This window comes from Marasmius oreades, chromosome 9 (genome assembly GCF_018924745.1).
Source record: "Marasmius oreades isolate 03SP1 chromosome 9, whole genome shotgun sequence".
In the NCBI taxonomy this organism is placed as follows: Eukaryota; Fungi; Basidiomycota; class Agaricomycetes; order Agaricales; family Marasmiaceae; genus Marasmius; species Marasmius oreades.
In genome coordinates this window covers 2,823,531-2,837,160 of record NC_057331.1, presented here as the reverse complement: position 1 = coordinate 2,837,160, position 13,630 = coordinate 2,823,531, and the positions used below count along the sequence as shown (strand labels likewise).

At 48.0% G+C, this 13,630-nt stretch overlaps 6 protein-coding genes across 6 annotated transcripts; 4 read left to right on the top strand and 2 right to left on the bottom strand.

The window, feature by feature from the left end:
* Positions 1–1,173: 1,173 nt before the first annotated feature.
* On the top strand, positions 1,174–1,529 carry E1B28_013772 (uncharacterized protein; the record flags this gene model as incomplete). The annotated part of the gene is made up of 3 exons (XM_043158949.1): positions 1,174–1,204; positions 1,269–1,441; positions 1,506–1,529. The coding sequence occupies 3 exons, from the start codon at positions 1,174–1,176 to the stop codon at positions 1,527–1,529; spliced, it is 228 nt and encodes a 75-aa protein (XP_043004304.1).
* Positions 1,530–1,700: 171 nt separating this feature from the next.
* On the top strand, positions 1,701–3,944 carry E1B28_013771 (uncharacterized protein; the record flags this gene model as incomplete). The annotated part of the gene is made up of 11 exons (XM_043158948.1): positions 1,701–1,774; positions 1,829–1,980; positions 2,033–2,174; positions 2,226–2,323; positions 2,387–2,541; positions 2,601–2,929; positions 2,990–3,089; positions 3,144–3,245; positions 3,309–3,455; positions 3,529–3,644; positions 3,713–3,944. 11 exons carry the CDS (start codon positions 1,701–1,703, stop codon positions 3,942–3,944), a joined length of 1,647 nt encoding a protein of 548 aa, XP_043004303.1.
* Positions 3,945–4,013: 69 nt separating this feature from the next.
* Positions 4,014–5,483, bottom strand: E1B28_013770 (uncharacterized protein; the record flags this gene model as incomplete). The annotated part of the gene is made up of 4 exons (XM_043158947.1): positions 4,715–5,483; positions 4,507–4,662; positions 4,294–4,452; positions 4,014–4,237 (listed from the first exon to the last, which is right to left on the bottom strand). Exons 1-4 carry the CDS (start codon positions 5,277–5,279, stop codon positions 4,014–4,016), a joined length of 1,104 nt encoding a protein of 367 aa, XP_043004302.1. The 5' UTR covers positions 5,280–5,483.
* Positions 5,484–5,568: 85 nt separating this feature from the next.
* Positions 5,569–8,753, bottom strand: E1B28_013769 (uncharacterized protein). The gene is made up of 5 exons (XM_043158946.1): positions 8,595–8,753; positions 8,272–8,527; positions 7,181–8,216; positions 6,967–7,124; positions 5,569–6,904 (listed from the first exon to the last, which is right to left on the bottom strand). The coding sequence occupies exons 1-5, from the start codon at positions 8,669–8,671 to the stop codon at positions 5,804–5,806; spliced, it is 2,628 nt and encodes an 875-aa protein (XP_043004301.1). The 5' UTR covers positions 8,672–8,753; the 3' UTR covers positions 5,569–5,803.
* Positions 8,754–10,719: 1,966 nt separating this feature from the next.
* On the top strand, positions 10,720–11,356 carry E1B28_013768 (uncharacterized protein; the record flags this gene model as incomplete). Its single annotated transcript, XM_043158945.1, has 5 exons — positions 10,720–10,776; positions 10,832–10,957; positions 11,011–11,025; positions 11,090–11,194; positions 11,270–11,356. The coding sequence occupies 5 exons, from the start codon at positions 10,720–10,722 to the stop codon at positions 11,354–11,356; spliced, it is 390 nt and encodes a 129-aa protein (XP_043004300.1).
* Positions 11,357–12,747: 1,391 nt separating this feature from the next.
* E1B28_013767 (uncharacterized protein) lies at positions 12,748–13,240 on the top strand (the record flags this gene model as incomplete). Its single annotated transcript, XM_043158944.1, has 3 exons — positions 12,748–13,013; positions 13,084–13,124; positions 13,200–13,240. The coding sequence occupies 3 exons, from the start codon at positions 12,748–12,750 to the stop codon at positions 13,238–13,240; spliced, it is 348 nt and encodes a 115-aa protein (XP_043004299.1).
* Between the last annotated feature and the right edge of the window lie 390 nt (positions 13,241–13,630).

The window sequence follows — 13,630 nt, the reverse complement described above, 5'->3', positions numbered from 1 at the left end:
GGACATCACGCCTGCGAAAGTGAACGGAGAGGGAATTTCGAAGAAGGCAGCGGGTGTTGAACTTTGAATCTTGATTTTGGTCGTTCATTTCGACTCGGAATGACGGATACAGCGAAGCAATATCTTGGAAGAGCATAAGGAAAACAGGAAGGTCAAGTTGCCGGCGAAAGTCTTGGTACAGCCGCAGGTGATTTGACATGCAGCTAACGCGTTTTCTTTGAGAAGCCCCTACTGTCTTTCGCGTCGTATCAGAACCATGCAATCGGGGTGGGCTATTGCCGCCGAAATGAAAGATTTCGAAGTGATTCGTATCTTGGTTTCGATTTTCTTAATCAGCTCTATCGATCATTCCGCCGACGGGCAGAATCGTTGATCGCGTTTTACGGTCTTTTTGAAACAACGCTTGAATAACGCAGAGCTTTGTCCTGCTCGCAGATCAAGGCTATTGCTGGTAGTTTTTCTAGCGGTACTAACAGTGAATTTCTTTCTAGACTTGGAGAGGAGGATTGACAAGATGGTTTAGCGGAAAGAGCGAGCTGCCGGTGTAAATGTCGTTTCGAAAAGACTCGGCCGGGAGAGTGAGCCTAGAATTCAGATCCCACAGTCATACAATTAAGTGAAGGATTGAGCAAGGCCAGCAGTGAAAATCCAGCTAACCCGGAGAGTCGGTCACTACCAGAAAGGCAGACCAAACTATCTAGGATCCCAAAGTCTTAGTGTGGTTGAATGGGCAACTATTCAATCAGGGAAGACTAGCCAGAGTGCTTATGTAACAGTTATGTTCTGAACGTCGACCCAGTTGGAGTTCGCAATTGGTTCGCAAGCAGCAGGTTTTTGTGTGAGGAAACCCCGCCGGTAAAGCAGCTAGATAGTACAACTTTCTGGATGAATTTGCAGCTCTTTATAATTCTGTGAATGTCCTGCGTATGGTTCATGGAAGGGGGTAGCGGGGCGGGAAATCAGAGAAGACGTGCACGTGCCACGAGGATTTCGTTCTGACTTTAGGGTAGGTCATTACGTGCTCGTTAACAGCTTCTTGAACTCAACCACGACTATGGCCATCTATCCTTTTAATTCTCTACAGCGATTCGAGTTTAAAATGCTCGGTACCATACTTAAAAATGGGCGTGGACAACCCGGTATCTGGAGTAGGCTACGCATGAGGGGAAGATAATGGCATCGGGAGGAACATGTTACATGACTGGTGCGTGCGGTCTATATATATCAGTTTACTAACTTACTGACATTCTCTCATCTTGTTCTCATAGATTCCGACATGTCTTCTTCGCTGAAAGCACAGAAGCTCATCACACTTCTACGGTATCCCTACCCTCAGTTTCGGCATCTAGAAATCCGAGCAGAAGACGGGCAAAAACATCGACATTTCGCTGATTATTCGGAACCCGGGAACAGATGTCCTTTCTCTCGCAAAGACCTTCGGGTAAGGGTTTCTAATCAATCAACTCGCTGTTCTCATGATCATGAACAATCCTATTATTCTATAGATAATGCGTGGGACGTTGCGGTAGCAGCCCCACGCATCTTCCGGTCGGTCCGCTTGATAGCGTGGTTGTCCGCGGTGAAGCGAATGGTGGATATAGATGTTCTTAAGCATGGCTGCTACTGGGCACGAGGCCTCGTTCTTTTTGATTCTGCCGTCGTCCGACATTCACGAAAAGCGTTGAGGAGAGGGGAAAGTCATGACGGAAACGAAGTTATCAGGAAAGAGATTGTACTATACGATCAATGCAGTAGCTGGATTGGCGATCTTCTTGTGCGTTATCCCCTTCTCATGTTGCGGGACCTAAATCTCATCCTTTATGACCAGTTTCGGCTATGACCAGGGAATGATGGGTGGAGTCAACACCTCTCCAGATTATGTTCGAGTTATGGGATTAGGAACTTCAAGCTATCAGGGCCCTTCAGAGGGTTATGTGGTGAAGATTACACAACCCACGAGACAAGGCGGAATCGTCAGCAGTACGTTATCTGCCAATTATGGATTCTCCTTGCCTAATGAAATTCGATACAGTTTATTATCTCGGAACATTGATTGGATGCCTCATGGGTGGTGTTATGGGCGATAAAATTGGTCGACTCAAAACAATGCTCGTCGGAGGTTTATGGGTCTTACTTGGTGCAGCACTACAATGCTCCGCTCAAAACCTTGCGTGGTATGTTCTCGAATTCGAAAGGTATTCCTCACTCTAATAACAGGCCTTCAGGATGTTATGTGCGCGTGTTATAAATGGGATCGGAACAGGGTATTTGAACGCCATAGTCCCAGTCTGGAGTGCTGAAGTGGCTACTCACACGTCCAGAGGTCTGTACAACAGCTCTATTGTCACGAACATAAGCTCATCCTCCTGTCTCTCTGGACTATTAGGCGCCTTCATTGCCCTAGAATTCACTCTCAACATCTTCGGTGTAGTAGTCGCATATTGGCTCGAATTCGGTCTTGGTTTTGTCGGAGATGGTCGTTCACAAGTACGGTGGAGGTTTCCAATCGCCTTCCAGATGATACCTATTGTGGTGTTCATGGTTCGTTTCCATTGTTTTTCCTCTCGAATACCAATCTCAACTCGCCGTGCAATGTGTAGGTCGCTCTATACTGGATGCCTGAATCTCCGCGTTGGTTAGTCAAAGCCGGTAGGACAGAGGAAGCGAGAGAGATTTTGCGACGGCTACGATACGACTCAACATCCCCATCCTCGTTTTCTGCTTCTACCGCGGATGAAAAAGGGACAGGAATCTCAAAAGTTCATGCTACTGCCGACGCGGAATACAACGCCATTGTGGATATCGTTAAACTCGAACAGAAACACTCCAAGATGAACAGCTACTGGAATATGTTTTGGGGAATTGGATCGGGCGATTTGCACATTGCGAGGAGGGTGCAGCTCTCGATTTGGCTGCAAATCATTCAAGAGTATGTGACTTAGCTTGCTACTGCTTGAGTTTCCGCTAACTTATTGCTTTCCCTCTACAGGTGGGTCGGAATTGCAGCTATAACTGTCTATGCGCCGACGATCTTCGCTCAAGCTGGTTATGCAGCTCGGAAGTCTCAATGGTTATCGGGGTTGAATGACGTAGGTCCTCCCCCTCGTCCCAGGTCACTACGTCCGTCCTTAAGCTCTTTCTAGATAACGTACATGCTTGCAACTCTACTTGCTGTTGTGACCATAGACCGCTGGGGTCGTCGTGTAGGTCTCTGGTGGGGCTCTGTCGGTCAGGGTGTCGCATTGGTGCGGATACTGCCCCAGCTCTTTTCATATTGCACTCATTATAATCATCCACGCGACTTGTAGATCCTAGCAGGCGCATTTTCTCGCCTACTTCGTGACAACCCTGCAAAACAGGCAGGATACGGTGGAGCTGCAGCCTTTTTTGTGTTCCTCTACACGGCAGTTTTTGGAGCGACGTGGTTGACTATACCATGGGTTTATCCAACTGAGGTTTGTGCTCCATTCCCAATCCCGTTTTACTTCTCCCTTCGTGATACTGAATCCTCCTCCTCTATACTTCCAGACGTTCCCATTGGAAGTCCGAGCAAAAGGGAATGCCTGGGGTGTTGTTGGCTGGAGTATCGGGAATGGCTGGTTGACGTTGTTGAACCCAGTCATGTTTGCTCGGATCCAAGAAAAGTATGATGTCTAAATGAGCTGTTCAGTTTGTTCCTCGTCCTAACAACTGCTTCCCATGTTTCTTCCAGTACTCTTCACATATTCGGTGTCATCAACTTCCTCTCTATACCGATGGTCTGGGCATTCTATCCTGAAACGGCCAATCGGACGTTGGAAGAGATGGATTTGCTGTTCGCCAGCAAAAGTCCGTTTGTTTGGGATGAGGAGAGGAACTTTAGGAAGTTGAAAGCTGAGATGGAAGAGACTGGGAGAGGGTTTGGAGAAGTTGTAAAAACGAATGAGGAGAATCCGAGGGTGTGAAGTTTAAAGTTTCGAGTTCTTACGACAATATGTACAAGGATGCCAAACAAGCAGGTTGCACATGTATTCTTACCAGCCTTTCGCAGCGAATTCAGCCAATGTATCTCTAGTTGTCTCCTCTTTGGTCTTGTACTTCCAGTCCGCACCCTCCTCGTTCGACATTCCGAGCAACTCTTTAGCCCTGTCGGCTTTATAAATGCACAGAGGTTCAGCAGAACTTCCAGCACCCGGATTTCCGCGAGCAAGCGGATGCTTGGTGTAGGGTGACGGTGTGAGGGAGTTCGCTATGTCCACTAATGGAAAGTCCAGTCGGTGAAAATGAGAACGAGAGGGGAGGAAAGAAACATACGGAATTCTTGCCAGCAGAACGGCTCAGTCGATATGATGATTCGATTACCGCCTGCCTCTTCTTTGGCTAATGCTCGCACATGGGCTTCCCCAACATCCCGTACATCGATCCAACAGAAACGTTTCGTTGCGAGGAATTCGAGAGATTTTCCTCCAGCGTCTGTAATCGAGAGGATTAGAATGACAAGTGTAAACTCCCGGTAGAGTGGGTTACCTTGGGTCATGAGGGTTTTATACCAGTCAGTTGCTGATGTACCCAGGTTTTCGGGGGAGGGAACATGATTCGTGGTTGGACCGAAAACGAATGGAGGGTTGATAGTGACGATATCCCACAGAAGAGACGGGTTGGCAGATACGAAATCCCATACAGCTACGGGGAACCATCAGCGTTCCGCTCACCTTGCACGATATATTGGACTCACCTTTCTCCGCCAAGGTCTTACTGGCCCTATACTTCGTCACCCCCAACGCCTTCTTTCCCTGCTCCCTAGCCTGCTTTACCGAAACATCATTCCAATTCGTCTCATCGAACGTGACCGGTTTGCCGTTCGCAACTGATATGGCACCACAAGACGATGTGATAACCACTCTCTTCACCTTCTCCCCAAACTTTGACACACTTTGAAGGATCCCAACCGTCCCTTTCACAGCCGGTTCAATGATATCGTTTGGATCATCAGCATCGAAATGAAAAGGACTGGCGACATGTTCGACAGCATCAACGCCCTTCACGGCTTCATCGAACGCCCCTTCTTTCGCGATATCTTCGACAATGACCAAGTCGAACTTGCCAAATTTTGGTCCGCCGTATCCAGTCAGTTTTTGGAAGATTTCAAGAAGTTGTTGGCCTTTCGAAGTTGAGCGAACTGTTCCTCGTACATCGTAACCGTGTACAAGAAGACATCGAGCGACCCATGCAGCGATATAACCTGTAGCACCGGTGACAAGAACCAGGGAACTTGAAGAAGAGGGCTGGACTGCTGGCATTGTGCGCAACAGCCTTGATGGCGAGGATTGGTGAGAAAGATGAGAAACTTATATCTAGAACCCATCAACAAATTGGCTGAATTTCACTGGTGGCGCGATTTCCCATGGTAGTGAGCTCGTCATTGCATATGGTGGTGGGCTCGTCGGGGCCGTCGCATGTTGTGGATGATGAGAGTCGCGAGTAAGCAGTGTAATCGACTTGGGCCCGCGAGACCACAAGCACGATCAACGATCTCTATTCAAATTCAGGTGCTAATCTCAAAACCACCAGAAAATAAAGTTAAGATGATGGTAACATAAATTATACAGATGAGTTCATAAAAGGTATGCTATTGCTACATTCTGATGAGATGTTGCGACTACGATGAGGATTCTAGTCTAGTAGATATACAAAGATTCGTGGATAGAACGACTCCGTGATAGCAAATAGGAAAGCACAGAAATGGGAATATTCGTTAGTGTAGTGGGAAATCCCGAGAATAGAAGTGGACATGTACTAAATAATGAAAAGTGAAGGATGAGATTCAACCGCGAGATCCCGGCCTCGACAATCTTCCATTCTGCGACTTCTCTCTCAGACGTGTACTGCGACGCAGGCCGTTCGCTGACTGGTTCGAAGAAGAATGAAACTGTTGATGGCGTCCTCCGGACCTCGAACGTTTCCTGGGATGTTCATCTCGATGGCCACCCGCTGCGTCCCCTGACTGCTGATGAATCGAAGAAGGGCCAGCATGAGGATTCGACCGCCCTTGGCGAGCCCTACTGGTGGACCGACTTGCGAGTGTTCTTGGCTTCTTCTTGGGAGGGGCTTCAGTGTCTTCCTCGACCTCTTCATTGGCATTATTCGCTGGATTTGAGGCTTTGTTCTTTTCGTACTCTTCGAGCCACGTTCTCTTCTTTTCCTCCCGGGCCTCGCGAGAACGAGCGGCCTTCACAGCACCCCAGAGGTTTCGGTGAACCGCGCGCTGAACATCTTCTTGTCGTTGGTTCAGTGAATCCAGAGCGACGTTGAACATTTGCAGCATCCAGTCGTGATTGCGGAGTTCGGGTACCTCGTTCACGTCTCTGGATCGGGCTTTCTCCTTCAAGTTATCGACAATGAGAAGAATCTCCTGGAAGTAACCAGAGTTTCCGGGTTCAAGGATGCTTTGAACGGCGTGGCGATCCAATTCGATGAATGCTCTTCCTGTGACACGAAATTTGGAGTACACTGATTCTGGAATGCCTTGACCTTTCAGATACAAAACAACCTCGTCTAGAGTCAAATTGAGCGGATTGGCCCTGGCATTGAGTGACTGGTACCAGCAGCAGAGAATGTGTTCAATCGCCTCAATCATTTGAGACAAAGGACCACCTCGGAACCCCACGTATCCGGAAAAGTCCTTCAAAAGTATTGCACTTTGTTTGTTTTTCCCACCAGTATCCCTCCCATTTTCTTGTGTTGAATGGTCATATACGGAACGCATGAAAGTAATGATCGTCTTATCAGATAGCTTATGTTCGACGTATTGTATCGCCACCCAGCACAAGACGTGGAAGAAAGACTCGAGGTCATCGGCAACAGTATGCAACATATCCTGTCCCGTTAATAACAGAATGCGAGCAGAAATAAACTGCCATGTCCCCTATTTGTGTTGAAGCCTTCGAGTAAGCGTCGTCGTCTGTCTCAATCGAAAAGGAAACTTACCGTTCGCTCATCTAGGCGTGGCGTATCAGACATACGAGGTTGAACAACTTTGCTGAATTCCCAATCGATAAGGAGGCCGCCTTGCCCATAGATCAGAATGTTGCCGACGCTAACGTCGCGATGGAGTACATTTGCCCCTTCGTAGGCTGCTTGATGCGCTGGAACAAGGTTGTCAACCATATGCCGAAAGACGACGTATCAAAAGTACGCTTACCTTTCAATGCGTCTCTCATAGCACCCACAAGCTCTTTTTGAATCTTGAAATCCGTCAAGGGGCGTCCAACTTCCTTCATGACCACATAGCAATGGTAATGCCTGCGTATATCGCGCCCGTAGTTCTTCGTTGCGACCGTTCCCGTAACCGTTGACTGCCACTTGCCCACAGCATCACCCGAAGCGAGGATCGTTGGCACATGAGGAACATTGACTCCTTTAAGTCGCTGATAAATCTTCCATTCAGGCTCCAACGCATCCAAGAGAATCCGCCAGGTTTCCTTCAAGTAGTGAATATGACACGACCAATCTGCAACGGACCCAATCAAGTCCAACGCATCCAAGGTGGTCACCAGAAATCCACGAGTCGAGCGCCCAGTGGGGGTTGGTGGTGTTTTCATTACCACATTCCCACCGTAAAACACGCGCTTTTTCTTCGTTGCCTCATCGTCAACAGTAAATTCGTACACCTTTTCCTTTTTCTCCATCTTCAAGATCTCCCTCGCCCGTGAAGCCCGTCTCTTTCCAACTGCGTCCTTCTCATTGAGAGCGACCACAGATGGGTCATTACCGCGAGTCTCCCTATCAGCCGAACTGTACCGCCAAAGGAAATCCAAAAGGAAGGGCTCTTCCCAAAGGTGGAACTTGTCGGTGAAAGTGGCACCCCCTCTGTCCCACCGAACCAGCCTAACATGTTCGCCGAAGATGAATACTGAGAAGCAATGGGTCCGAAACTGTCTAGCAAGGAGGGCACCGGCATAGGTAGATATCTGATCGAGCGTGTCATCGGCTTCGACATTGTTTGAGAGCCCAGCGTCGATTTTCGCGAAGGGATCAACACCGTTTCTGGATTTGATCTCGAAGAGAATTTCAGCTAGACTTAGATCCGTCTTTCGAACCTTCGGTGATTGGGTTGAGTCGTATGCTGTGATGTCAGGCTTGATTTTGATGCTACGCTTGCTCCAGAGTATGGTCTCCGGAGTATCTGCAGTCTTCTCGAGCTTCAATTTTGGGCAATATTCTTTCACGGCCTCAATCTGAAGAGTAGTCTATAGTCAGAGAAGGCATGATACTGTTACAGTGGTAACTCACCAATGGACCGTAAGAGAAACGTTCGTGGTGCCCGACCTGATGACCCTCGCAAGGGTCTGAACTCCCGGTAACAGCTGCCTTCAGAGCCATCTGGCGATTGTGAGTGAGATTTGGCATCGCTTTGGCTACCACAACGTCGAGAAACTTGTCGAGGAATTCTTGTGGAGAGACTGGACCGGACCATTTGCAGTCCATCGAAGAACCGATACGCTTCACGACTGTGTCGTGCTTGTGGTCATTCGTTCCATCGCATAATCTATCAGTAGGACGTCGAATAGGTGTGTCAGTTACAGGAGGATTTGAAGGGCCAACAACAGGCTGACTTCGAGGTGGGGTCGTCTGCCGATCGGCACAACGAGGTGTTACGGCCGATGGGAAAATCATAGTCTAGAATTTGCATCTTGAGAGAGCGAAGAGAAGAGAGATTTATAGGGCTGGTGGAACAATTGATAGTGGCAGATGGTGGAGGAAGGGAAACAAAGGACGCGACTGCAACGTGACCGCAAGGCTGGATTGCGGCCAATACCATATTTGGAAATCTGAACAAAAGATTTAGTCCTGGAATTACACATAATAAGGAAGTCATTTTACCGATTCGGTCAAACTCATTGTACATTATAATGGACGTGAACATGGGGCTGTCTGAGCCTTTGACCGGCCTTGACCAGGATACTTCTGACCTGACTCAACGCACGCCAGGCCATTCGACGTAACAATGAGACATCCGTAGATCTAGATCTACGCCACAACGGACTCGGGACATTCACTGAGTATCATCATAGCACAGTAAATACTAAAAAAATATTCCCATTCCTGAAAACTGCGGAACGGCTCTGTTGAACATGCCATCAGTGCTTTTACTCTGTAAAACGATAATAGGCATTGTATATGGTCAGCTGAAATAGGAACACCGATGAAGCAGAGAGACATGAGAAAGGATGACGATGATCCCGGTGATAGCCTCGTGCCACCAGCTTGTTCAAAACTCGAGGACTTGAACTTGACCGAAGGCCCTCGAAGGATGTTTAAACGGCAGCTCGGTAAGCAAGGGAGCATAGTTCGCCTCAGTCTCATCCGATCAAGCAGCACAGCTCCATGTCGTGTTCATTTGAGGGAGATTGTTGCATGCTGCACCAGTCTAGTATGATTCAACCTCATCCCAGCAATCCATTCGATTAGTCATAAATCTGCGCAACGACTTTGGAGTGGTGAGTAAGATAGGTCAAGTCAAATTCAACGACCAAATCCGAAGATCATTGGCTTTTCCTGGGCCATGTTACTTGCGTTTATCATAAAAGGAGCAGTCGTCGTAGAAATCAACTGAACCAGACACAGAACCTATTGTCTCCCGACAAAACGAGCTTCAACGGATGCGCTTTTTTAACGAAACCGTCATTTATCACCACGTTTGTCGGCAAAACGGCCAAGGCCCCATCGTTTTTCAGGTTCTGCCTACGTCCAACCTCACGTTGTTGACTTGGTTAGTTCTTCGTGAACCATGCTTCCGAGATTTGTAGCGCATAGAATGGCTGCCTACCTGCGAGAACTTGAAGGCTAACCCGATGATGACGGGCATCAGGAAAGATTGACGACTTCAGAAAACACACACCTGATGCACTGTGAGTGATAGCAAACCCCATCTCTACCTTTGACTCCGTATGAGTGTTAGGTACGGCATCAATTATGAGTTATATTTGACGGCGCTGGAAGCAAAACAGAGCTGTCAGAAACGCGAAATGACTTTTTGAACGACTCGACTGCATATCCACGACCCTCACCTTTTCGCGTTTTCCATGCCAAGGAACAAAGGAGGAGGTGCCTGTAACGTGACCGCGACAGAGGTCACCGCCTGCCGCCGGCACTTCGCCCCATCGGAGCCGGTGCATCACGTTCTCAGGAAGTTGTGACTCACTCACTGGCTTGCTTTTCATTTTTATGATCACCTCGTAAACGGCTCGATCGTGAACAAGTAATGTAGTCGAATTATCTTTGAATAGTCGCGCGTTTCGCTAATGTTGGCTGCTTTCTGGGGTTCGAATAGCTTCAATGACTATAACCCGAAGACTTTGCTCGAAGACTATCTGGTATCCTGATGTCCTCGTCAGGCACGAGTTTTGACTTCCGTGGAAGTTGAAAAGACATGTGCGTATTATCGCTCTTCAGATGATCCTCATAGACGCCAACTCGCTACAAGGTTTTTATTGGTTTTATAGACGGTGCGGGCGTGATTCAAACGGATAGCGGTATCGACGAATATTTCGGCGACATTCATATTCAAAGGCAGTTCAAGCTACCCCTAATCCTTCAACTAATTTCCTATGTTCATCTACACTGGAACAAAGCTCGATCGAAAGCCCGCCTCCCACGTGTCTTTGGGATATATAAACCTGGATTTCTTTCGACTCGCCATTCCCGGAACCATCACACTCCGTTGTCTATCCTATTACCATGCTATTCACTCGCGCATTCTTCAGTCTCCTCGTCATCTCTTTCCAAGCCGTTATGGTAAGGACTATTCCACTTAGGCGAGGTCGATGTCGATGCTCAACTACGTTATAAGGAGACCACCGCTGCTCCAAGCCCAGGCGGAGGCGTTATCGGCTCGTTGCTCAGGGACGGCCGTCAGCGTGGACAAAAGTGCAGTAACCGTGACAAGTGTTGTGAAGGATTGGTCTGTCGAAATGAGGTGAGCAGTTGTCCGTCGTCTTCGAAATTGTGAGTTGCTGAATTTATTTCTAGAAATGCGAGGAACTTGTACGCCATTTTCTTATTGCTCTTCCGTTGTCTCTTCATAAATGACTTTTGTTTCTACCCGTAGACCCCTCAATGCGTCGCAGTCGGCGAAAAGTGTGGTAGAGATCGTGGAGATTGCTGTAAGGGGCTGAAATGCGACAAGGGTCTGTGTAAAGCCAAGGCTCCTCAGGTTATCTTATTTTCCATGTCCTCCATTCGCGCCCACAGAGACATTAAAACTCCTCTCTCTCCCTCCCGTTCCTAGTGCCTTGCGTCGAATGTCCCATGCGATTTGACCAACCCTGGAGCCTGTTGCAGCCAGACCTGTATCGCAGCGACTGGGTGCTTGTAGGAGTAGGTGATAGTGCTCTCATCGATTGTGGTAGTAAATGTATGTTAATTCTCGTTTTTGGTTCTAGGAGGATTAGGTACAAAGTATCAGTGGTCAAGTTTCAAAGGGTCCGTTCTATTCGCCTATTTAGCAGCGTCAATTCTTTTGTGTCTTTCTCAATAACCAAGTTTATCTCGCCGTCGTAATCAGACCCTGTTTGTGAAAATACTAGGCGTCTGGCGCGGTGTCAAATTTGCTGGCGAGCGCTCTGTGGGCGTGTGGCTCTTGCTCGTTTTTTCTCGCTAGGATTCTCCGGAATGCTCAGCCCGGTGCCCCGAGCAGGTGGTACAAGCGGAGTCCCTTCTTTCGAATTCGACAACCCAAACTCTCTCCTACCCAAGCTTGACCAACGCATTTTGAATGGAAGGTCCCGTCATTCAGTATCACATGCCCTCGGCCAGTATGGATGATAACCCAAATTTGTGTAACTCGTTGTAGGACCTGGAGTAAATGACAACTCGCCCGATTTCTTCGAAACCTATGAAGTGTGTGCTAAAGTTATTCTTTCGCTATGCTTCCCACACACACATTTGAATCCTTAGCAACAACGTTTCGCGCTTCAAATCCATGAGTATCGGTGATCCCTTCGTTGCACTATGTTTGGTTTGTACTGGGCAAGTTCGTGCCCCCCTCCCTCTATACCGGGTATCGAAATACTGACATTGCCGACTTTGAATACAGAGATACACCGGGTAGTACCATTCGCAAAGGACGACAGTGACGTTTCCAGAAAAACGGAAGAAACTGATTTAGCACAGCCAAAGAGTCTATTCACAAAACTGCATCACAAAGCTTGTTCGTCATGAAACAGTCGTTTCCTGTCTCTTTCATATTCCAGGTACGCGCTGTGAAATGCACTTTATGCTCAATAAATTACTCATTTGACAGCTGGAACGAAAAGTCAAAAGCAACGTTGTTGCTGAATGTCCTGCGGGGCATCACATGAGTAGTCGAACTCAAGGAGATTGAGTTGAATAGGACGCCGTCTGAACTCTAGCGCGGGTACATGGCTTCACAACGCCTGCAACCCTGCGAAGTATCACTGCGAGGTATTAGCCACCTGCGTCACTGCAATGGAGTTTCACGACGAACCCTTAATACAGGACTGACATTTCCTGGGATTTCCTCCTGCTCAACACAAAAGGCGTCAAGCTGCGTTCCCATGAATTTCATCCTGTCATGAATGGCATTTTGGGGCTCCCCCAACTAGCAGGGTGAGCGTGCACAGTCTATTGTAACCCCAGACACCAGTCACTGAAGAAAACGTATAAAAGGCTCCCCAAATTGAACTCCTTTTCCTCACTCGAACACTCAGAAATCGTCTGTTCAAGTACTAGTCCTCTTTTTCAAACATGCTCTTCAACAAAGTCTTCGCCGTCTCCGCACTCAGTACTCTTGCTGCCGCCACAGCCGTCGAGCGCCGCGGGGGTGGTCAGGATAACACCCAATGCTCAGGCCTCCGATGCTGCCAACAGGTTGGGTCCGCGACCGACCCCTCTATCATTACCCAGGCTACCAGCCTCGGTGTCCTTTCTGTCTTGGCGGGTCTTCTTGCCTCCGTCGAAGTTGGTCTCAACTGCAGCCCCATCACCGTTATCGGTGGTGACAACGGTGCATGGTTAGTTCACGGGTTGCCTCTTCTTCCACTAATAGAACATAACTAATACTGCCCTGTTTCTTTCTCCTAGCTCTGGAGGCACCACCGTTATTTGTAATGACAACAGCCACGGTACATGATCCTATGCCTCTCGATATATTCGGTTGAGGATTTCTTGAACTGACTGTTCTCCCTTTCTATCTTTAGGCAATCTCATCAGCGTCGGATGCGTCCCTGTTACCATCTAAACATCGCTCGGATGAGAAACGAAGGATTTTCAATTGGATATCCTGGTTTGGATGTAGTACTCGTCGCCGAATTAGTCTTAAGTTTGAGTTTTGGTAGTTGATTCAGTAGTGAAATATTAGATTGTTGGTGTAAACGCCTGTCGAGTGGATGGAACTGCGTTTTTGAACATTAATGAGTTGCTCAATGGCTCCGATGGATTTTTTTGATCCTTTACTTAATGGCAAATGCATCCATAATCCCAAATCTACGTCGAGTGCTGTGCTTTTCGTACGCGCTGCAGACCGTAACCAGTCGCAAGTTACGGGCAGCCCGGGTATACGTACAAATTTCAAAAGAAGGGGTACAGCCACTATTGCGTACTAATTTACCCTCGTGACTTTTCTCCCTCA

Excerpts from the sequence above, each read along its gene's own strand:
- E1B28_013769 (XM_043158946.1), bottom strand. The coding sequence starts at position 8,671 with ATGCAAATTCTAGACTATGATTTTCCCATCGGCCGTAACACCTCGTTG. Across the intron at positions 8,528-8,594 it reads GCAGACGACCCCACCTCGAA|ATTATGCGATGGAACGAATG; the intron begins GTCAGCCTGTTG and ends TCCTACTGATAG. Across the intron at positions 7,125-7,180 it reads TATGAGAGACGCATTGAAAG|CGCATCAAGCAGCCTACGAA; the intron begins GTAAGCGTACTT and ends ACCTTGTTCCAG.